We start from the raw sequence: 24460 nt of genomic DNA on the forward strand, positions 1-24460 counted from the left end.
GATGAGCCTATCCAAACAGCTTGGATGACCCTCAGTTGATAGGCATATCTACCTTGAAGCCAGACCACCTTGGAGACCCTTTCCTGGTGGTTCTTCACTGGCATCACCTTTGAAAACCCAAAGTCACCTCTCAGCACTGATGTAGCATTCAAGAGGCAGAGAACATTGGTGGAGGAGAAGACAGAGCAATGATTAAGTTTCAAAGATGTAGCTACTTAGAAGCTCAGATAAGTTATCATTTTCTCCTTCCTGATAGGTACTGTGTTTATCTCACAGAAGTCACCAGGGACCAAATAGATATTTGAGGGGCAACATGGATAGAAACAGGCAATAACATCCTTCTGGCAATAGTTTGTATCCATTTCCTCTTTTTTCGGGTACAGTGGCACAGGGAAGAGGTGAGTTCTGTTTATATACCAACGAATTTAAGGGAATTCAATGTAGCTTACTGGGTAGAGAACTGAGCTAAGAATCCAAAACTGGGTTCAAAACCTGCCACTAAGATAACTAAATAGTACAGTGGATAGAAAGTTGGGTCTGGAATTAGGAATACTTGATTTCAAATTTGATTTCAGATTCTAATTAGCTGTGAGATCCTGGACAAGTGACATAATCACTGCCTGTCTGTTTCCATTCAATGACACAAGGGGATAATTTTAGCAACTAACTCAGATTTGTTGTAAGGAACAAGTGATTTAATATTTGTAAAGCACTCAGCACATTACCTGAAACACAAATGATGCTTAATAAATGCTTATTCCTCCCACTAACACATAATGGTTATGTGATCCTGAGCCTGCTTTCTAGCCTCTTAGTGCCCCCCAAAAATCTCAGTATCACTATAAGTTACAAAGCAAGTATAGATCTATCTTGGAGGAAGGACTTCCTTATCCTAAAGGTCCTGTACAAAGAAATGAGATGTCTAGTCCACTCAAAAATAATTCATATTTTTAGAGTGTCTCCAGGGTTATTACCTTATTTACTTGGAACCTCATTGAGGACCCCTTTTACTTCAGGAACTTCTATTTTGCAGATTAGAAAACTAAGTTTTAGAAAATATAAACTACTTATCCAGTGTAATAGTTACCCTAAACAATGGAGGAATTTCATATGGGGTGTGCTTCAAAGCTTGAAGCTGACTATAATATCAGGTGGTTTTGTTGAAATTTTATTTCTAATGTAAGGATCAGTTTTGCTGACTCTTCTTTCTTTTTTCCTACTCCTCTTCCTTACTTCCTAACTTTTTCCCTCCTTATTTCCCTTCTTCCTTCCCTCCCTCGTCTCCCTCTTCCTTCCCTCATTCCCTCATTTCTTCCTGCCTTCTTACCTTTCTTCTTTCCTTTAAAAATAAAAACTAAAAATGATGACCCTTGAAATAGGTAGAGATAAAGCAAAAACAAAAACAAAAGATAACAATTTATTTTTTTTAAACCCTTACCTTCCGTCTTGGAGCCAATACTACTATGTATTGGCTCCAAGGAAGAAGAGTGGTAAGGGCTAGGCAATGGGGGTCAAGTGACTTGCCCAGGGTCACACAGCTAGGAAGTGGCTGAGGCCAGATTTGAACCTAGGACTCCTGTCTCTAGGCCTGACTCTTAATCCACTGAGCTACCCAGCTGCCCCCTACAATTTATTTTTTAAAAAGTCAAACAGAGTGACCCAAAGAAATGTCAGGATGATGAATTCTGTTCAGTCAGGCTGTGTTTTACAATTCCTAGATCCTAATGTGTATTGGGTGTAGGCTAGGTGTCTGGGTTAGGAAGAGAGAGGAGAGACACATATTCAAGTTCTTTGTTCTAATTCTTCTCTGGCTCACTTTTTAAATAAGCAATGCAATGAAGTGGATGGGTAGGAGCAGGATGGGGGTTTGGGGATGGGACAGCTAGAACCTTCCCTCCCCCCTCCACCAACAAGACTCTTTTTTTGCCCACATTATTCATTTGGGGATGCTTATTTCATGTAGTGACAGCATTATTATCCTCTATTAATGGTCCTGCTGGGACAGATTCTGCTCCTATTAAGTCAGTGTTCTTCTTTAATTGTTTTCACAGACCTGGGGCTTGGTTACTGCCATTATTGGAAAACTGTAGTAGAGGGACATCGAGTTATTTGTTTTTTTCCTTGTATTTTTGTCTTTTCAGCCCAGGAAGTGACATTATAACAGAGAGCTTTGGTAGGTTTGAAAGGAGTTAGATGAAGCTAAGAACAGTCTACTTGATGCCCCCGTTAATTTCTTCCTGGCAAATAACATTGTATTAGTAGGTGATAGAGGTGGGAATAATAATCATAATTATTAATCAGTTAACAAGTATTTCCTAAATACCTACTAATGGTCAAACCCAATACTAAGTGTTGGGGATACAAAGACAGAAAAGAACATTGCCTGCCATGTCAGCATTTTGATGAGGGAAATGAAATGTAGATACATGCATGCATGCATGCATGCATACATACATACATACATACATACATAGGCCAACACATGCAGACAGATACAGAGAAAGACATAGATGGATGGATAGATAGATAGATAGATAGATGGATAGATAGATGAATACATACATACATACATACATACATACATACGCCAACACATACAGACAGATACAGAGAAAGACATAGATGGATGGATAGATAGATAGATAGATAGATAGATAGATAGATGAATGAATACATACATACATACATAGAATTTGTTCAGGGGTTTTCAGTTGTTTCTGACTCTTCATGACTCCATTTTGGGTTTTCTTGATAAAAATACTAGCATTATTTGCCAGTTCCTTCACTAGTTCACTTACAGATGAGAAAAATGAGGCAAAGAGGCTTAAATGACTTGCCCAGGATCACACAGCTAGGAAATATCTGTGGCCATATTTGAAGTCATTAAAATAAGTTTTTTTGATGCTGGGCTCAGCACTCTATCCACTGTACCATCTAGATGTCCAGGCACATAGAGATACATGAAGATAAACACGTGTGCATATGTATATACAAGATACTTACATAGTAGAAATAAGGTAATCTTATAGAGAAAGAGATTCACAATACATTGTTGATTGATTTAAATTCTACCTAATACTTTTGCATACATTAATGACTTCAGTAGCCCTGTGTGGTAGGTACTATAATTATTTCCATTTTCCAGATGAGGAAACTGATTCTCACAGAACTTCCCCTAGCTAATAAGTTTCTGAGGGAGGAACTGAATCCAGGTCTTTCTGACTCCCAGTGTAGCACTCTGTCCATAGATCCATCTGGTCTCAGCCATTGAGGTCTTGACAAGTTTCTCTTGCTATATACTGATCTCTCCGTGCCTGCAGCATAGAAAATGTAAGGGTGGGTTAAGGAGTTAGAACAAAAGATTGGAGTTCCTATGTTCAGTTCCCCAAATAGGCCATAGCTCCCTTGTGACTTTGGATTAATTAGCAAAGTCTTAGTTTGCCACATCTAAGTCATTAAAGTGAACAGCCTTTATGAATATGTTATGTCCTAAAGATCTTTTTTTTTTCTTGAAATCTCAACTATTGTAGCTCAGCACTGAAAAGAAAAACAATCTGTAAAAGATAGCATGATACCAAGGAGAGGGCATTGAGTTTGGAAGGAGAGAAATTGGCTTAAATATCTGAGTCATAGTGCCTCAGTTTCCTCATCTCTTAAATAAAGTGGTAAACTAGAAGACCTAGACCTAGGATCTTACTGGCTATGGAATCAGACTGCTGGGATGAAAATGTCCACTCTACCTCTATTCTTTTCACTCCTGTAATGCTGACCACATTTTTAAATTTCTCTGGACTTCAAATTCCTCATTAGTGTAATGAGGAGCTAGGAATAAATGACCTTTCACATCCTGTATACCTCTAAATCTATGATCCTATGAACATACTGAATAGGACCTTTTTTGAGCTGGTACCAGTAAGGTACTTCTTTCTCCTTTTTTTCTCCTCCTCTTCTTCTTTTCCTCTCCTCCAAATCCTATTTCCCTCCCATGCAATTTTTAATTACGTTCCCTGTACCCCTCAACTCCCTGAAGACAGGCAGGAAGAAAACTCTTTTTTTTTTTTTACTTTATCTTTGAATTCTTCAAATGCTATCCTCAAAAGTGGAGGCCCTAGTCTTTGTGGAGATGCTTACATGCTCCTGACACCATGTTCTTCCTGTTTCACTCTCTGGCTTCCTGTCAGATGAGAAAGCTGAAAGAAAAGAGTCACTGACAATAGGACCATGGAAAACATATCTGTTCATCTAGACCACTGGACCATGATTTCAATTCTACAGATGTACTTTCTCCTATTATAGTTCACAAGTCCTTATGTACTGTTATTTTTAAAATTAAAAAAATATATGAACTGCTATAGTTAGGGGAAAATAAATCATTACCTAGTGGCCAATTTCTGGATCTAAACTTCTCTGTACTTATTAGGAATTCTCCCTTGATGACAGTTATCTAACTCATTCCCAACACTATATTTGAAACCTTTGTTATTCTGTAGGACTTAACAACATCTCTGGCATAGTCATTGAGAGCCAGAGGTCCTGGTGAAACCAAAACGTGTGACTTGAGTGGAGTCATTTATGAAGTTTAAAAACCAGAGCTTTTGTCTTAATGGTTACGTCTTCCCACCAAGGTTTGGGATTGTATATGGACTCAGAGTCTTTCCAACTTGAATAAGACCAACCAGAGTGTATACCTCATAGGCAAAAAGCCTTTGATGACTAGCAGTCCTCTCCATGTCACACCTAGAAGGCAAAATGAAAATGGTTATGTAACTCTATTAGAAAAGCTGGGCTGTTACTAGCAGATTTGGTGCCTAGGGCAAGTAGCACTAAACATGCCTTGCAATCAACTGAATGGAGTCCATGACCTTGGCCCCATAAGGAAGATCTGTGGTGCAAAGGATTAAAGTCATGGGATTGGTATTCAAACACAATCTTACTACCTCTTTGACTTTGGACAAATCACTTCGCATCTCTAACCATGATTTCTTCATGTATAAAATGAGGGAGTTAGATTGGCTGATTCCTAAGAGCCTTCCCAGATATGATTTGTTAGCCAAATTACCTCTGAGCTACCCTCCATCTCTAGATTTTCTGATATTGAAAACAATTCTGTAGTGAGGAAATGAAAATTCTAAATTATTTCAAGGATGCTGCAATGAGGGAGGAGAGAGTGGCATTTTGCAACTAAGACAAGAAGAATTTATCCCAGGATCCTTATCCTCATGGTTATCATCATAACTAGCATTTATATAGTGCTTTATAAAGCATTTTACAAAGATTATCTCATTTGATTTACTCTGGGAGGTTGGTGGTATTATTATCCTCATTTTATAAGTAAAATGAGGCAGAGAGAGGTTAAGTGACTTGCCCAAGGTCACATTGTTAGGAAGTGTCTGAGGATGGAGTTGAACTCAGATCTTTCTGACTTTTGGTCCTATATTCTATCTACTATAGTTTCTATTTAATTATTCATGCTAACTAGTGTCTATACTACTAAAAGTGTAATTACTGTTAAAATGTAATTATAATTAATTTCAGAGTTGCACAGTAACTAAAAATCATTATTTTAAATGCTCATGCCCTCTAAATTTCAGCGCCCTGGGACCAAGAACCAGTCACCCCACCCTAGTTATGGCTCTCCATATATGGTATGTGTTCATTTCCACATAAAGTCCTTCCATTTAACTGTCTCAATTCTGGATGGAAAAACAAACAAACAAACAAAAAACCCAGAAACTTCAGGGTGCTAACACAACTGGGGTAACCATTGAGGCCACATAGAACACAGTTTTGTTATGAAGGCACATGTAAGCTGTCACCTTATGTAGTAAGAATAATACAGTTAGTCCTGTGTACAAATTTTGTATAAAGATTACTCTTTAAATATCCCTATTACCATTTCCAACTCTGGACCATTTGTTTCCTCTCTCACTTGGCATGTTCACTTCTCTCCCCTTTCCCTGTCCCTCCTATTCTTTTCATCTTTTTTCCATGATCTCTAAGAATAAATATTTTAAGTAGTTGAACAGACTAAATTATCTCCCTAAATTTCTCTTGACCTAAAAAAAATTGGAGGGGAAGGGGAATTAATATTTTGGCTCTTTCAGAGCCTTATCTCTGTTTCAGGGAACATTTGGAGAGCATCCTCAATATTTGCCCCCTTTGAGTTTACAATCTGCTTCTCAGGAATGTTCCTGGCATCTGGGGTCAAGAATGCTGGAAGGAAGTGCTCTGTGAGGGAATGGAATGAACATTAGGGGCCCAGGGTCTGAGCTCATTTTCAACATAAACTGTAATGTCCCTTCACCCTCTTTATTTTATTTTTGCACAGATTAGGGAAGAAAAAAGATTTCTTTTAAATTGAATGCCTCTTAGCTTATCTGAGTGATTTCTATAATTAAAGTCCTCTACAAATGGTTCTTTTCCAAAGAGGGAGGGAAGGAGAGAGGAAGGAAGGAAGGAAGGAAGGAAGGAAGGAAGGAAGGAAGGAAGGAAGGAAGGAAGGAAGGAAGGAAGGAAGGAAGGAAGGAAGGAAGGAAGGAAGGAAGGAAGGAAGGAAGAAGGAAGGTAGGAAGGAAGGAAAGAAGGAAGGAAGGAAGGAGGGAAGAGAACTGTTACCTAAAGAAAGGATTAACTTGAAGTTCTAGGAGACATCACTGACTCTGCCACGTGTCTATATAACTTTCTGCAAAAGCTCTTCAAATAAATCAATAAGACAAAAGAAGACAAAGAGAAATTGTTGCCTCTTCTTAATGCTTTGTGACCTAGAGAACTTTATTTATTTGCCTGCTTCACTTCTGAAGCACCTTCCATCTGGAGAGCTCACCACTCTTCCACAGGCTTTTAAAATTTCTTAACAATGAGTACCCTTCAAACATCACAGTAACAGAAAGAAGAGCAGGAGCAAGGAGAAGCAATGAGTGAGGCGATGACATGTGATGACATAGAAAAGAGAAGCACAGAAATGAAAATAGATCAGATTTCAGGTAGCAAAGTTGTCAACATTAATTTCACCAACCAATACTCCTGTCAAGTAGGGGCTGTTATTATCTCAACTTTGCTGACTAGAAAACTGAGCTTTTGAATTGTTGTATCATACCTAGAGGCACATAACTATGATGATCCTAGTTTTAGAGCTTAAAGGGATCAAACTTTATTATTTTACATATAAGGAAACTGAGGCTACAAGCATTTAAGTAATTGGAAGTTGCACAGATTTTAACATGGATCTTATTGACTCTAAGCCAGTAGTAACTATGTCTCAATAGGGTCTCAATGGCACCTACCACAATGTTTCTTAACTCCTTGGCTGGTCAGCCTCTGACCTTGATGTACAAAAATGTGGGACATTAATCAGTTGTTTTAATACCCATATTATACCTTCTTCTTTTTTTTTAATAATTCTTACTTTCTGTCTTAAAATCAATACTGTGTATTGATTCTAAGGCAGAAGAGCAATAAGGGCTAGGCAAAGTGACCTGCCCAGGGTCACACAGCTAAGAAGTATCTGAGGTCAGATGTCAACCCAGGACCTCTCATCTCTAGGAGTGGCTCTCAATCCACTGAGCCACCTAGCTGCCCCTCTATACATTCTTAATAATAAAATAAGGAAAATAGGAATTTAGGTATGACATGAAGAGTAAGTAAAATTACTTAACAACCATTATCATTAAGAATGCAGCTAGAGATGCAGATATAAAAATTAAGCAGTCTCTGTCCCCAAGGAGCTTACAGTCTATTGGAGGAAAGAACATATATACATGTCAATGAGTGAAAAAATGATATATAGTAATTATAAGGTAATTTTGGAGAGAAAAGCATTATAAAGAGAGCTAGAGAGTGACTGGAGGAGGTCTTTTGTGGGAAATCAATGGTTTTGAGAGGCAGAGGGGAGAGGAGAATGCATTCCAGCCATGGAGAACAGCTTTGACAACAGTATGGTGATAGAAAGCAGAATGCCATTTATCAAGGACAATAAGGCTGGTCTCACTGCAACAGAGAGTATGTGAAGAAGAGTCAAGGATAAGAAGTCTGGAAAGGTAGGTAAAAGGCATGTGGTAAAGGGCTTTCAATGCCAAAAAGCCATTTTACCTGAGTGATGAAAAGGAATCACTACAGAGTTTTGAGCAGGGGATTGATGCAGTCAGGCCTGCACTTTAGGATAATCCCTTTTGCAGCTGTGTGGATAATGGATTGCAGTGGGGACAGAATTGAGGACAGGAGACCAATCAAAGAACCATTGCAATAGCTTACACAAAAAAAGAAGGCAGAGCCAAGATGGTGGAGCATTGGGAAGCAGTACAATGAGTGTCTTTCCACAAACTCCTTCGAAATGACCTATGTACAAATGTACAAAATCAAATCCTGATGGGAAAATCCAGAGGTGATGAGGGCCTGACCTAAGATGGTTATAAGGTGAGTAGAGAGAAAGAGATGTAGTGAAGGCAGACTTGACTTGATAAGACTTGGCAATTGATTGGATATGTGAGGTAAAGAACAGTGAGGAGTCAAGAATAACTGTCCAACTCAGAATCTGGTTGAGTGGAAGGCTGCTGGTTCCCATGAAAGCAGTAAGTCAATTTGAAAAATGATGGTTTGGGCAGAGAGAAATGAGCTGGTTTGGCCTATGCTCAATTTGAGCTGCTTATGGGAATCTGTATGGAAATGTCTAAAGGTAGTTGGCAATACAAGTCTGAAGCTCAGGAGAGAGTCTAAAAGTCAATATATTGGTCATATAGTCAATTATAAAAAGATGATTGTTGAACCCCTGTGAGTTTAGAAGACCACTAAAAAAGAGAATAGGAAAAAGAAATACATGCATGGCAGAATCTTGGGATACATCCATAGTTGGACATCATGTGGAAAATGATGTTAAGAATAAATGAACAACATTAGAAGAAAATAGTAGAGAATGTAACAAAAAAAGATAATTCAGATGGTGGGAGATGGTGTGTGTGTGAGAGAGGGTAGTCAACAATGTGAGATGATTCAGAAAGGCCAAGAAGGATGAGTTCTAAGAAAAACTCATTGATTTTGAACATATCAATGACACCTGCAGCTTTGCAACAGTCTCCCTAGAAAACAGCACCCACACCTGAATAGAGTACTCCAGATGTGGCAAGCCCAGGGCTAAGTGCAGTGGGACTCTCTCCTCTCTCATTTGGAACATTCTCAATGAAGCACACCACCATATTAACCTTTAGCAATCAAACACCTGAGCATCCTTGGTGACACATAAGCTTTGTCCTGTATGACTTCCCAAAATTCTTCCTGATTTAAAGAAAAGATGATCTCTTTTGATAAAGTTATTGATAATAAAAAGACAATTGTGAAGATAATGGCCATAAAGGACACCATGATAAAGAATCCACATGATAAGCCTGAGGATGGGAGTATATGACCTGAATCAAGAGCCTTTCTGAATCCCAAAGTCTACTTTTTTCTGCTCTCTTAAAAAATATAGACTTCCTTTTTTCTCATATTCCTCTTTCTTCTCCTTTCCTTTCTATCTTCTCTTCTCATCTCTCTCATTCTCTTTTTTTCTCTTTTCTTCCATCTCTTTGCCCAGGCCTCTTGACCTTTCTTCCATATCTTTTCCCCATCCCTTTGTGTTTCTCCTCGCTCTTTCGTCTACCATGTTTTTAATGTTTCCATCAAACAAAAAACTTTACAATCCTTCCCACTCCTCTCTTCTTCCTTTTCTATCTTCCTTTTCCTTTTCTCTCCTTTTCTACTTCCCTTTGTTTTTAAAAATAAAATTGACCAACCTACAGAAAAAAATAATTCACCTCAAGCCATATACCATTTTTTACCTCCCCTTACATAAATGTATTAGCAATTCAATGTCTAGACTTTTTGAAACATGAGTAGACATTTGTGGTTTATTCAGGGAATGTGAAAATGATCCTTCTGACCTATGAAAAAATGGATGGACCACATCCCTAAATCAACCACAGTCAGTTATGATGCTCAATACTTGAAGGCCCCATCAAAGAGAGGCCATTTGTTATCATTTGTTGACTCAGGGCCACCAGTTAAGGAGAAAAGCATTCTCATTAAGGTTTCAATAAGTAGAACCCAGAGAAGCTTAACAAGTGGAAAAGACATCCTTGAACTCAAGGAATTCTCCTAGTAGTCAAGTGTTCTTAATTTGGAGGTATGTGAATTTTTAACATTTAGGCAACTGTTTTCTCATATCTCCTTTCCTTTTCTTCAAACTGATGTCCTTTCTAATCCTCTGTTAAAAAGTTAAGAATCTCTATCCTTTAGAGATGATAGAGATAATAGAGAATCTATTAATAATTAATGGACAAACCAATGAATGAATAAATATATAAATGCATGAGTAAATAAACAGATTAAGTAGGCAAATACATAAGATAGGTTAAATAGAAATGACAGACATCCAGACCTTCATGTTCTCTTGTACCAATATTATTAAACTTGGCTACCATTGCTTTAGGTACTTGAAGCAATCAAACCACATGGCCCCAGGGAAAGTTTGGGGTTATTTGCAACAAACAGCCCAAGGCTGTAAGTTAAAATTACAGGTGGGTACACTTATTGCCTATTAGTTTTAGGCTGCCTCTTTGTGAGATTTTATTGGGATTACCAGGCAGACTGAAGATTCTAATAACTTCTCTATACCCACCCCCACATTTCCATAATGATCTGTTAATGCCTTGTCATCATCTGGTTTTCTTGTTTGTGTCTTTCCATGAGTCTCCAATAAAGGATTTATTATGAGGCTTTCCCCCAAGAAAGGACCTCTAAGCTCCCCAGAACTTTATTATGAGACATTATCCACAGATAATGTGTTCAAGCACCTTGAGGGAAAAAAAAAGGTCCTTCTTCTGTTTCCAATCAGGCTTCTCCAGGCTATCCAGAAGAATGTCCTCTGGGCCTTATGTGGCCTCAGCAAGTCAGCCAGAAAGAGGAAACTAGGCAAATCAGTCCATGTGTAGCCAAGTATGAGCTGAATTCATTCTGGGTCATCATATCCCCATTAGTTCCATGAGTCAGAGCAGACCAGAAACAGAAAACAAGGACACAGGGTGGGCCTCTTAAAAGAGTTTTGGATATGCTGGGCGTCAAGTCCCAATAGAACGAATGGGAATGAAATCACCACCAAATACAGTTCTAAAGTATGAGACCCATTGCTTTTCAGTGGAAAATGTCCTTGACTTTTGCCTCTTCTTATCTAGTTGGCACAACTGCAGACCACCAGACTTGGATCAAGGAGCTCTGAATTTAATCTTGCCTCAGATACTTATTCCATGTGCTGTGGCCTTCAGCAAGTCATTTAACCTCTCTCTGCCTCAGTTTCTTCACCTTTAAAATTGGTATAATAATAGCATTTACCTCCCAGGCATACTGTAAGGATCAATTTATGTATTAAAAGTATCTTGCAAGTCTTAAAGTGATACATAAGTATTAACTCTTCTTAGTCTGATCATCATTATCATTATTATTATCTTGTGACCTTGGGAAAGTCTATTCTTCTTTGAGCTTTAATTCATAAAATAAGGGATTTAGACCAGAAGGCTTTGAGATCCCTCCAAGTCTATGATGCTGTGAAGAAACTACTGGACCTCCTTGAGACTCAATTTCCTTCTCTCTAACAAGAAGAAATTGGATTCAATGATATCTGAATTCCATTCTGGTCTATGATGTTATGAGCCTGAGATCATCCCAAAATGCATCTTGTTAACAAGATACCTCCTTATGCTGCAAGATCATCCTCCAAACTGTGATGGAGCCACTTTAAGCTTCCCCCATTCTCCTTTGTCTTCCATTCCCCTTTTCCTTCTTTTTTCTTCCTTTCTCTCCTAGTAGAAAGAACACTGACTCTCCAGATAAAAGACTAGTGAATGAATCAACAAACATGATTGAATTCCTACTATGATAGCTACAAGTCAGGCACTGTTTGGCATTGGTGATGACAAAAAAAAAAAGAATTAAATGAATTAAGTGGCTCCTGATCTCAGAAGGACATTACATTTGGACAGACATGTGGATATAGATGGACAAACAGGTAGAAAGACAAAAAAAACTGACAGATTGACAGCCACTGATTGCTAGATATACACACAGACAGACACAGAGGAAGACAGATAGATAGATATGGAGAGAGAGAGAGAGAGAGAGAGAGAGAGAGAGAGAGAGAGAGAGAGAGAGACAGAGACAGAGAGAGACAGAGAGACAGAGAGAGACAGAGAGAGAGACAGAGAGAGACAGAGATAGGAATATAGAAACAGAAAGACAGACAGGAAAACAGACAGACAGAGGGAAAGAGAGAAAGAGAGAAACCACAAGAAAGAGACCAAGAGATAGAGACAGAGAGAGAGAGAGAGACAGAGAGAGAGAGACAGAGAGAGAGAGAGAAAGAGAGAGAGATCACAAGAAAGAGAACGAGAGAGAGAGAGAGAGAGAGAGAGAGAGAGAGTGAGAGAGAGAGAGAGAGAGAGAGAGAGAGAGAGAGAGAGAGAGAGAGAGAGAGAGAAGGGAGAGGGAGAGAGAAAGAGAGACCACAAGAAAGAGACCAAGAGATAGAGACAGATAGATGAACAGGCAGATACAGAGACAGATTGAGATAAATAACAGATATATAGACAGGCAGGCAGACATAGACAGACAGATAGAAATAGGTATAGAATCAAATGAAGATCAATACTACCCTTCACTTCATCACTTTTCATCTAAGGGATCTAGGAAAAAACAATTTAACTTCTCTGGGCCCCAGTTTTCTCATCTGTAAGTTGGGGAGAGGAATGCTTAACTTGACATCCTTGCAGGGTTGTTGGGAGGATCAAATACATTGAATCTATAATGTACTGAAAACTATCAATCTATCAATTAAGAAGTATTGATTAAACCTCTGCTATATGCTGGTCTCTGTGTTAGTCACTGGAATGAAAGTATAAGGAATGAAATTCCCTACTTCTAGAGTAGAAGGATTTTACACATTGTTAAGACCTGAGCAAATGTAAAGGCTCCTAACTAACCCCTCTGTGCAGGCTCTCCCAGTCAGTAGAAGTGAACTAAGGGAGGAGAGGATCTAGTCTCTATTTACAATTGAGTTCAGAGGTTCGGAGATTTAGACCTGGAAATGATCTAGGAAATCATCCAGTGGCCCAGAGAGGTAAATCAATTTTCCCAAGGTCACCAACATAAGTGTCAAAGACAAAATTTGAACCCAGACTCTCAGGCTCCAAAACTAACTTTCTTTCATCTATACCACTCTGGTTCAGGTAGAAGTCACTTGTATCTCAATGACTCAGAAATCCTCCTGAGAAATGGTGAAGTAGAACTCTATCTCTCTGTCGCTGTCTGTCTGTCTGTCTGCCTGTCTCTCTTTACTCTCTTACTATAACTCTCAAGTCAATAAAAGTATAGGCATCTAGGATGTGCATCATTCAGACATGCTGCCTCTAAGGCTCTAGTTGACTTTTCTAAGATCAGAGCTAATGATATGATGCTCATACTTCATTGGTATGACTCTACTCAGTGACTAGAAACACTATGCCTAATTCCAGGCATACACCTCACCACGTTTTCCCATGAGCAATACTCACTTAACACGTATTCATTCCTTCAGAAAACATTCATTGTGTGCCTACTGTGTACAGGCTCTGCTCTTGGAGCTAGGGCAAAGACAGGGTTTAGGTAAGATGTGATCTCTGCCCTCAGGATGCTCTCCTTTTTAGGATAAAAAGGTACCAACATCCAAAGCTGAAATACATACTATCAAGTGATAAACACATCGAGGAGTTAAGAAAAAATACACTCTCCAAATGTCCAAATGGGATGAGTAATGGGATCTGGACAAAGGAAGAAGAGATAGAGATGAAGATGTGTGGCTTGACCATTCCAAGCTTGTTTGGGCATTTAGTTTTCTATTCCTGGCCTCAGATAAAGCACACTAGAGGAGGTCGATGAGTATTTTAATCCAGAATAGAAATTCTTGGCTTACGTAGTTAACCATCATCAAAAATAAATGTAAAAATGTAAACCTTCCTAGAACTTGATTCTCAGATCAGATACCTTCCTTTCATGAGTATGCACTTTAGATAACAAAACCAAGATCTGTGGCCATGTTTTAGATACGTAGTCTGCGTATTTATGCAGTACCCTAATATTTGCACTCAGTAAATGAAACTGAATAAATAATGGTCGATCTTGTAACTTTCCAGAAAACTCTTCTGTATATATTGTGGAATTGTTGTTTTTGTTTCTGTTTCTCAAGAAATTCTGGTCCTAAAGCCCGAGTCTGTCAGTCAAATGTAGGAAACACACTGGCTGCTTAAGAATAATATATACAGATGTAGATATATACATATATATACAGATATATATGATGTGATATATATATATAATATGTGTGTATAGACACATAGACACCCCCCACATCTAATATCCAATATCTATTGGATTGTTCAATGACGAGAATCCAAATCATATGGAATTCTAAAGATATCTCACATTCACATGAAAATAATAATGACAACAGTAATATGAAGTACTTTATGTATATCATTTCATTCTCATAACTTCACGGTAACATAGACACTATTATTATCCCCATTTTGTTGGTAAAGATATGACTTGTCCAGGGTCATACAGCTAGGATTTGAGGCAAGTTTTGAACTGAGTCTTCCCTTATGCCAAATTCAGGTCTCTTTCCAATTCATCTCACATAAACTGATACTTCTATATCTTACTGAATCATCAGTCAACAAGTATTTAAGTGCCCATTGAGTGCCAGGGCCCCTGAGTGGCATAGCAGATAGAGGGCCAGGTCTCTAGTCAAGAAGACTCATCTTCATGAGTTTAAATCTAGCCTCAGACACTCTCTAGCTGTGTGACCCTGGACACATCACTTAATCCTGTTTGCCTCAGTTTCCTTTTCTGTCAAATGAGCTAGAGAAGGAAATGGCAAAGCACTCCAGTATCTTTGCCAAGAAATCCCCAAATGGGGTGAGAAAGTCAGCTCCAACTGAAGTGACTCAATAACAACAACAACACACAATCAGAAAACTGCTTCTAAAATATAAGTCCGTGTGAATTATTATTTGACAAAACAGCTGGCCACAACTTACGTGACTCCATTTAGGAGAATATTTCGAAAGTCTGATCTTCTCATGAAGAACCTCTTGCTTCCATGGGAATGAGAAGTAATCTAAAGAGGTGGGTGTTTGTGGTTTGTTTTTAAGTGTTTTTAATTAACTGCTCTGATCCTTTCTTGTTGTGGATGCCAACATCCCCAGGCAGGACCCCTTTAGGCCAAGGTGGGGTAGGGTGCCATGCTGTTATTTCTTTCTTCTTTGTCAAAATATGATTCTAAAATTAATAAGGCATTTTTGTGTGTGTGTGTGTGATGTGTTCTCTGCTCTGCATACAAAACACTCACCTGCATTTACCTGTGATTCCCTCTAGTATATGACTGCGGCCGCACCTATGCAAGGGACCTACATTCCCCAGTACACTCCTGTGCCTCCAACAGCCGTCCCTATAGAAGTAAGTTTACTTTTGTTCTTTTAGGGAGAGCTAAGGGGAGGGTTTGTTGGGGGTCGGGAGGAACCACATGTAGAAACCCAACAGCCTTACTCCTCCCCAGCACATGGAGGAGTCACTGGATGCAACTGAGCTCGGATGCTAAAATTGGCATTAGAAGTTTTGGCATATGACATCTCCACATGGGCATGCTTGGCTTTGAGCATGAAGTAACACAGTCAAGTCAAAGATCTTGAGTTCCAAGTCACTGAGGCTTTTGAGTTTTATTTTCTTCATCTTTGGGGAGTGGAGAAGGGATCCTAGAAACACAATCTTGGCTCATCCCCACACAACTGCCCTCCCCAATTCTTGCCATCCAAGAGCCTTGAATGCCCACCCAACAGCACGTAGAGATGTTCATAGTTGTTATGATGTATCAATGCCTTCTAGGAGGTGAGCTTTGAGCCCTAACTTCCATTGAAGGAGAAAGAAGAAAGTGAATGACCAGTTTTCTCTCCTTGACTTTGCATAAGAAAGGGAGTTAATGGCATTGTCATCCTTTTTGAAGGCTCTGTCTCTTTTTTCTTTCTTCTCTACTCTGATCTGAGTCACCCTAGTTAAGTGATAGGCTTTTCTTGATGCCTTACAGCAGTAGTTATCCCAGCATACTTATCTTTGTCCTTGTATATGAATGTGTGTGTGTATTTGTGGATGTATGGAGAAAAATGGAGAAGGAAGGAAGGAAGGAAGGAAGGAAGGAAGGAAGGAAGGAAGGAAGGAAGGAAGGAAGGAAGGAAGGAAGGAACGAAGGAACGAAGGAAGAAAGGAAGGAAGGAAGGAAGGAGGGAGGGAGGGATGGAGGGAGGGATGGAGGGAGGGAAAGAGAATGGTAGATTGAAATATAAGAAACTATGGAAGTATATATAGAGATACTAGGTATATACTCATATGCATAAGCAGATGTGTAGCTAGATATTTGGAAGAGTGATAAGAGAGGATAGATGGATAAAAAGATGAAAAAATGATGATGATGATGAAGATAGATATATAATCCAGAATAATCATTTAATCGTAATAAGACTAGTAGACAAAAAGTAAGAGTATCTAGGATGATGGTTACAAATCAGGTATTTATTAAAGGCCTATCATGTACCAGGCATTGTTTTAAGACACTGAAATTAAAAACAAAAAAAGAAAGAGTTCTTACCTTCAAGGAGCTTACATTCTATTAGTTGGAAATAGTATATACATATATATGTAAATATAAAATACATTCCATTTAATTACAAGATACTTTGGAAAGAGCAATAGCATCTGGGGGATGAAGAAAGGTAATGCTCAAACTGAGCTTTGAAGGAAACTGGGGATGCCAAAAGGTAAACTGAGGGAGAACATTATAGACAAGGAGTTGAAATCTTTGTGTTTTTTCTGGTTCTACCCCTCCCCTCTTTTTTCCTGTTGCTACCTCTTCTGTTACCTTTTTGTCATTATAGCCCTGTGGTCAAGATCCTTTCTCTTCAACTAGGATCCTTTGAAATGGATCCCTTTTTGTGGGGGCCAAGTTGGTGCTAGTACCCACAAATGATTGCTAATACCTAAGTCTGGAAGACTCAGAGCGCAAACACATACACACACTGACACATATTTTCAGCAAAAAAAATCAGTTTCAATGTAGATAAGAAGCATTGGGGAAATGGGAACAGAAGGTTGGGAAACAAGTTTAGGGGTCAATAATTTTCTGGTTTTGGTGAGGGATGATTGAATAGGTTGTTTTTCTTTGCCAAGAAAACACAAAAGAAGATGGGATGATTGTCCAAAAACTGGGTATCCAAAGCAAAATGAACCTGCATGAATATATAATTTCTACTACCTTCCCATCAACATCTCTACCTCAAGACAGGATTTCTTACTTTGTCAAAAGAATCATACAGCATCTTAGAGGACATCTAGTCCAACCCTTTCATTTTACCAGCTAATAAATTAAGGTCTCTAGAGCACAAAGGATCTTAAATGAGAGATAAAAGAGAACTAAGAGGTCATCTAGGCTATTTTACAGATGAGCTAACTGAGGCTCAGAGAAATGAAGTTCTTTGCCAGGGTCACATAGAGAGTGACCGATACAGAACTGAAACAAAGATTCTCTCATCCCCCTATCCTGCATTCTTTCCACTATGCCCTGCTATTTCTTTTTGAGCATGGAGATAACTATAAAGAAATCACAGAGACTTCCAAGTATGGATTATACAATCTGTCCAGTGACAAGATCATCTTAGCCGGTGTAGGCATCTGCTGACAGAGAGGAAAGATGACTTCCACATGACAGACTTCATCTATACTTGCAGACAGGGGGCAATAAGCATTTTCTCCATGTGGATATGCACTTAGATACATGTCCATCAAAAGAATAAGTCCATGGAGGCAAGGATCATGGAAGGAAACTCCTGGAATCACTTCTGACTCTTCAAGAGACAATCCTTATGGGAACCTTCAAAACAAGGTTTTGTTCATCTTTGTTTCTGAGCAAAAGCAAGCATTTGGGTCTCAGAATCATTAGTTTGCATGGGGCTCAAGGCCAGTCAGAGAGGGGGTGTAGGGGCTCCCTCTGCTGGCTCAGTGCTAGGCCAAGGCATTAGTAGCATCCCTCCCAGGATTGTACAGAGACATTCCTGATGTCACACAGGCCTAGGAAGGACAAGTAGAAAGAGTCTGAAATCCATCCTGGGTTAAGGAAGGCTGTAATGATCTGGAGATAGTTAGGAAAAAGAGAAAGGATTAGAGAACCAACATGTGTGTATGTATATATACATATATATTTATTTATTTGCACTATAAAATATTCACATATACAAGTAGGTATATGTTCATTATATATTGTTATATCACATATATTCAAATTTAAGTGGATATATGTGTATGTATTATATATATATGTATTATGAGAGGCAACATAATATAATGAGTAGAAGGTAAGTCTTGAAGGCTAAAATATTTGGGTTCAAATCTCACCCCTGATAACACAACAGCTGTATGAACCTATCCATTATGAGTTCAGTTATATCTGACTCTTTGTGATCCTATTTGTGGTTTTCTTGGCAAAGGCACTGGACTGGTTTGTCAATTCCTTCTCCAGCTCATTTACAGATGCAGAAACTGGTGTAAACAGACCCAAGTGATTTGCCCAGGATCACATAGCTTGGAAATGAACAAATTTGAACTCATGAACGTGAGTCTTCTTGATCCAGGCCTGGGGTTCTGTGCACTATGGTAACACCTAGCTGCCCTTATACACTTCACTGAATCTCACTATTCTAGGAGATACTCCCTAAAAAGAAGTAGCAGAACTCTAGCCTAATTGCATCAATAGAAGGAGCTTCTCATACTCAAGTCCCTATTGAAATTACAGATCCAGGTCTATGTCTGCCCATCTATCTACCTATCCATCCATCCATCCATCCATTCATCCATCCATCCATCCATCCATCCATCTATCTATCTATCTATCTATCTATCTATCTATCTATCTATCTATCTATCTATCTATCTATCTGTCTGTCTGTCTGTCTGTCTGTCTGCCTGTCTGTCTGTCCATCCATCTGTCCGTCCATCTGTCTGTCTATCTATCTGTCTGTCTGTCTATCTATCTATCTACCAATCTATTATCTATCTGTCTGTCTGTCATCTTTCTATCATCTGTTTGTCTCTATCTGTCATGTATCTGTCTCTATATCTATCGACCATATATCTGTCTCTGTATATCTTTCTGTCTGTCTGTTTGTCCATCCTTCTGTCTATCTATCTATCGATCTATCTCTGTATATCTATCTGTCTGGCTATGTATTATCTATATCATCTGTTTCTATCTTCTATTAGTAACTGTCATCTTTTTATCTTTATCTATCATCTGTCTACCCATCCATCAATCATCTGTCCATCTGTTTGTTTACATGTCTATAAAGAGCTCTAAATTATGTCTGCATCTGCATGCATACCTACACAACTGTGTATGTAATATATATGTATAAATGTATGTATATATACATATATCAATGTGTGTATGAGACATGTGATCCTGTGTTAATATGTATGCATAAATCTGTGTGTGTCTATTTTACAAATAGAAGTTAAAGGTAACCAACCATTGCTGAAGCCTCTGGACAATCTAGAAAGGCATGCAGATGGTTTACAGGAAGGGGGGACAGTGACTTGTGTCTACTTTTTAAAGGAAAGCCTTCATTTGGTGGGTCAAGTGAGGCACCCACAGTTTTACCTGGGACTCCGCAGCCCAGCCAGTAAAAGGGCAGCTCCGAGCACATCTCATGGCACGAACTCCTCCTGAGCCTGTGGTCATTCACATCTTGTTTGGGGCAGGCAGCCCTCAGCTGTTTCAACATTAAAAAGGAGTTGGTTGTGGTTCTGCCAAAGAAGCGTGTCGTCCCGGGGTCCTGGGAGGAGGGCCAGCGTCATGGTCCAGCTGGCATGAATTCCAAAGCCCTCCCTGGGGCCAGGGATCCTGGATGGGAGGGGAGGGTGTCTGCTGCTTGGCTCTACCTTCAGGCTCATGTTGATGGTCCTGTAGGACTGCTCTGACCAAGGGCAGGGGTGGGGGTGGGGGAATACATCCTAAGCTGGTTGGAGCCTGGAAATGGTTAAATCCTCTATTGTCATGGTGAAAACTGCTAAGACTTTGTTTCCTGTATTCGCTCTCCCAGGGTGTTGTTGCTGATACCTCTCCCCAGACAGTTGCACCTTCATCACAGGAAGCCAGTGCTCAACAACAGCAGATAGCGGTGGAAACGTCCAATGAACATACGCCTGCATATTCCTACCAACAGTCTAAGTGAGTAGTGAGCCCTCCCCATGGGGGTGGGGGGTGAGTACTGCAGCATCTCAGGAAATACAGCTGTTGGAATACCTTGCTTTATCCTCACTAAGACCCATGAAGCAAGCCCAATAAGCATGATCTATTATGCCCATTTTACAGATGCCTAATTAGGTTCGGAGAAATGAAGAACATTGTCCAAGGCTGTTTATCTAGTATGTGTCAGAATCAATATGGGTCTTCTTGACTCTAAATCTAGCCCTTTATTCACTGAACCACATTTTATAGAAGAGGAAAATCCAGTTAACAAAAGTGAAGAGAATTGCCAAAATGAATAAATGTATAAAATAAAATGCGATTACAAAGGAAAGCAGTTGTATTGACACACTTATCAAAATCAAATACACAATATACAGCTTCATGGATGCCAGGCTATGGACCCCTGGTTTAAATGGAGAAAGGACTTTTAGAGGCATTTAGGCAATTAATAGATGTAATAGTTTATATAATTCTTTAAAGAGATTGTATGCTTGTGAAGGGTTTTTTCAAACAAAATGTTATTTATTAAATTTTCATTGTTTAGGGTTAGGGTTAGGCAATTAATCGATATAATAGTTTATATAATAACATATAAAGAATAAATAGAAAAAATAGAATACTGAGCTTGGAGTTAAGAAGATAAGTTCCAAAAGATAGTGTTGGATGAGGAGTTAGGAAGATCTGAATTCAAATACAGAATTTACCACTTCTGGGACTCCTCAGGATATCTCAGCCTCAATTTTCTCATCTATAAAATAGGGACTAAACTAGAACTTCATTTGCCTGATGTAAGGATAAACTGAAACCAGTACTTTGTAATCCTCAACGTAAATCCTTAATCTAGTGAATACTAGCTATTATTACAATATATTATAGTTGTTATTATTAAGATGCCACGTGCTCATACAAATGCTAAAGAAAAAGGATAAGATGCATAGCTTATAAACAGAGTAAAAAACAAGGAGTCCAAAGGCATCACCAGGTGCCCAGCAAGAAAAATGAATGGCAGGCCAAATGACCTCCCTTGTGCTAAGTTCCCAACTGTGAGAAAATTGCATTTCCAAAATAGCTACCAAAGTCATGCAAATAGGAAAAACCAAGTCTGAACCTTTTTCAGGAGAATGAGAAAATATGCAAAACCAGATCCTCCAGTGAAAGAAAGCAGGAGGATACAGCTAAGTTGCAATCGCTTCTCTAACAACATCATTATCAAAGACGCAATAGTCTAGGAAAGGGAGGGTCCTATTCAGAAGTGAACTCTCCTGCCCCCTTGGGAGAGCATTCCTTCCCTTCCCTTCAGTCAAGGTCAGTGAAGACTTCGTGTCTTCCTGACCCTACACAGTCTCTTGTGGGATCAGCTCCTGCCTTCTATCTAGCAGCTGCCATGGACATGGTCCTGATGGTAAATCCAATCTTTCAGGTTTTATTAGTGAAAGGATACTGATCGCTTATAAAGAGGATCATTAACCTAGAGCTGAAGGGGTCAGTAGAGGCTACTACAGAGAATTGTTGGTCCAATTCTCTCATTTACAGACAAAAAAGCTGAGATGGAGAGAGGCAAAGTAACTTGGCAGAGGAGTTTAACGAGAAAGGTGGAGGACCTTGTAATTATGAAAATGAGTCAAAGAAATTACTGATATTGGTCCTAGAGGGGAGGAGATCGATGTGGGGTAGAGGGAGCAGAACATCTGCTTCTAATTATTTGAACAGCTGTCACACGAGACAGGACTTTGGCTCTTTCTGCTTGAGCCCAGAGGTCAGAACTAGGACCACTGGATGAAAGTTGCAGAGCCCAGTGTGACTTGATGAAATTATGGTCAAATAGAACAAACACTGACTCTCTCATCCAAACTCCTGGGATCAAGGTCTGCCTCCGCTACTTCCTACCTGGTAGACATTGGGCTAATCTCGTAAACTGCCTCAAACTCAGTTTGCTCCTCTGTAAAATGAGGAGGTTGGACCAAATGGCCCCCAAAGTCACTTTGAGGTCCAAGCTTTTGATTCTATTAACTACCTAATAGTTGGAGCTGACTAAAAATGAAATAGTAATAGCTGACATTTATAAAGAACTTCATGGTTGGCAAACACTTTCCTTAGGACAGTTCTGTGAAATAAGAACCAGGAGTGTTATTTTTCCATTTTATAGAAAAGGAAACCAAGGTTTAGAAAACTCCAGGAATGTACCCATGCTTATTGCACTAGTAAGTGTCAGAACCAAGATTTCAACCAGTCTATCCTGACTCTATAACCAGACTTCTTCCCACTTTATTCAGTACCCCCACTATTGTATTACAGTCTTTCATCAAGGGATGAACTGCTTTCAAAAATAAATAATGACAGCCTTGACGACATAGCAATAATAGATGGATAGATAGAATTTATATAGCATTTTAAAGTTTGCAAAGCACTTTACAAGTATTATCTCATTTGTCCTCACAACTACACTGGGAGGTGTAGTGTAATTCAATCATTCAGTCATGTCTGATTCTTTATGACCTCAGGGACCATAGCTATCCATGGGGTTTTCTTTGACAGGGATACTAGAGTCAGTAGCCATTTCCTTCTCTGGTAGAGCCTTTTGTCAGGCAATTGGAAGTAAAAGGACTTATCCAGGGTCATGTACTCATGAAGTGTCAATAAATCCCAACATTTTACAAATGAGGAAAACAAGGCTGACAAAGGGTTTTGTGACTTGTACTTGGGTTGCATGACTAGTAAGTGGCTGAGGTTGGATTTGAACTCCAGTCTTCCTGACTCCATATCCAGCTTTCTCTATCCATGGTACTATTTTAACTGCTTCTAAAATATTGTTTCATTTGATCTTCATGACACCTTTGCTTGGTAGGTGAAAGTAATAGGTTCCCCCTCGTTGGAGGGCTTCAAGCAATGACTATGTGACAGAAGGGACTTTTGTTCAGTAAAGCTTGTATTTGATGGCCCCTAGACTCCCTTCCAGCTGCAAGATCCTATGATCCTCTTGTTAGCTAAACCTAGGGAGCTCAGTGGCTATAACAGATTCATTGTTGCCTTGTACTCAAGCTTCTAACAACACCCACCCAATGCTGAAGAGCTAAGTCCTGCCCCTAATCCCCTCTATGGGCAGGCTCACCTTGTTTATTTTTTTAAAGAAATTAAAGTTTTAAAAAATTATTTGTTCTATTGGATGTTGCAAAGAGTGAAGAGGAAGGATATAGGGAAATTAAGACAATAAGAAAACAAAGGATATTCATCCATTTTGTTTTTTAAACTCCTACAGGATTTATTCAGCTGAGTATCTAAGAAAGTAGGGAGAAGGGGGTCACACCTTTTTGACCCTTAATTCACGGAGTACAAATATCTCTAAAAGCCTGCCAAAATATTCCAGAGTCCGCAGACGGCCCACATAAGCAAGTTTTGGGGAAGCATCTATCATTGCAAAGAGAGCGAGTTAGCAGATACTATTTTTTTTCTTGTAGAAAGAACATCCTCATCTCATCCTCTTAATGTTTACATGTTTGTAGGGCTGGCCTCCTGATTTCAGGGGAGATTCTATTTGGCCACACTGGCCTGTCCATTACAGGATGTTCTGTGGAGGATCTTGCAGCTCCCTGGGACATTTCTAATGGATGACCCACCTGACCCTCCTGGCAGAGCACTCTTTCCTTTGAAATTGAAGTTTTAAAAAGTCTTAAAACACATTATCCTGATGTGTTAGCTCTGTTCCAGTCTCTCTGAATCAAATACTCTCAGCCATTGACTTAGAAGGAGACAGTAGGTCCAAAAAAAAAAACCAGACCCCTCAGCCCATTTTAAGTTAAGTTCATGGAGGGTAATCATTTCTGGAGCATCTTAGAAGAGGTCATTAACATGATCAGAGCCATGTTTTTGTCAGTTTCTGGCAAAGGGAGCTGTCAGGACTTGAAAAGGTCTCTTGTGAACCCATCCAGAAAAAAAAATGGCAGCTGCCCTGGTTTAATTCTTCCCTTTATGTTAAGGAAGGGAAAATATAAACTCAGAGTGGGGGTTATAGGAAAGATAAGTTGGCTCCATTAGAGGATATGACAGCTAATGGCTGAGGGTATCATTCAGGCTCACAGTGTCCCTGCTAAGCAAGAGGGCCATCCTTTGTACTGA

At 39.3% G+C, this 24460-nt stretch overlaps 1 protein-coding gene across 15 annotated transcripts in view; it reads left to right on the plus strand.

Annotated features, from left to right (window-relative positions):
- RBMS3 (RNA binding motif single stranded interacting protein 3) overlaps positions 1 to 24460 on the plus strand; it is a 1500462-nt gene that overhangs the window by 1466423 nt on the left and 9579 nt on the right. For 7 of the 15 annotated variants that reach the window (XM_056800925.1, XM_056800926.1, XM_056800931.1 and 4 more), the window contains 3 exons: positions 5592 to 5645; positions 15433 to 15513; positions 20199 to 20326. In XM_056800925.1, coding sequence (XP_056656903.1) covers positions 5592 to 5645; positions 15433 to 15513; positions 20199 to 20326 — 263 coding nt within the window. Of the gene's footprint in view, positions 1 to 5591; positions 5646 to 15432; positions 15514 to 20198; positions 20331 to 24460 lie in introns of those variants that run through there. The other 8 variants (XM_056800928.1, XM_056800929.1, XM_056800934.1 and 5 more) reach the window with 4 other exon arrangements.

This window comes from Monodelphis domestica, chromosome 5 (genome assembly GCF_027887165.1).
Source record: "Monodelphis domestica isolate mMonDom1 chromosome 5, mMonDom1.pri, whole genome shotgun sequence".
NCBI lineage: Eukaryota > Metazoa > Chordata > Mammalia > Didelphimorphia > Didelphidae > Monodelphis > Monodelphis domestica.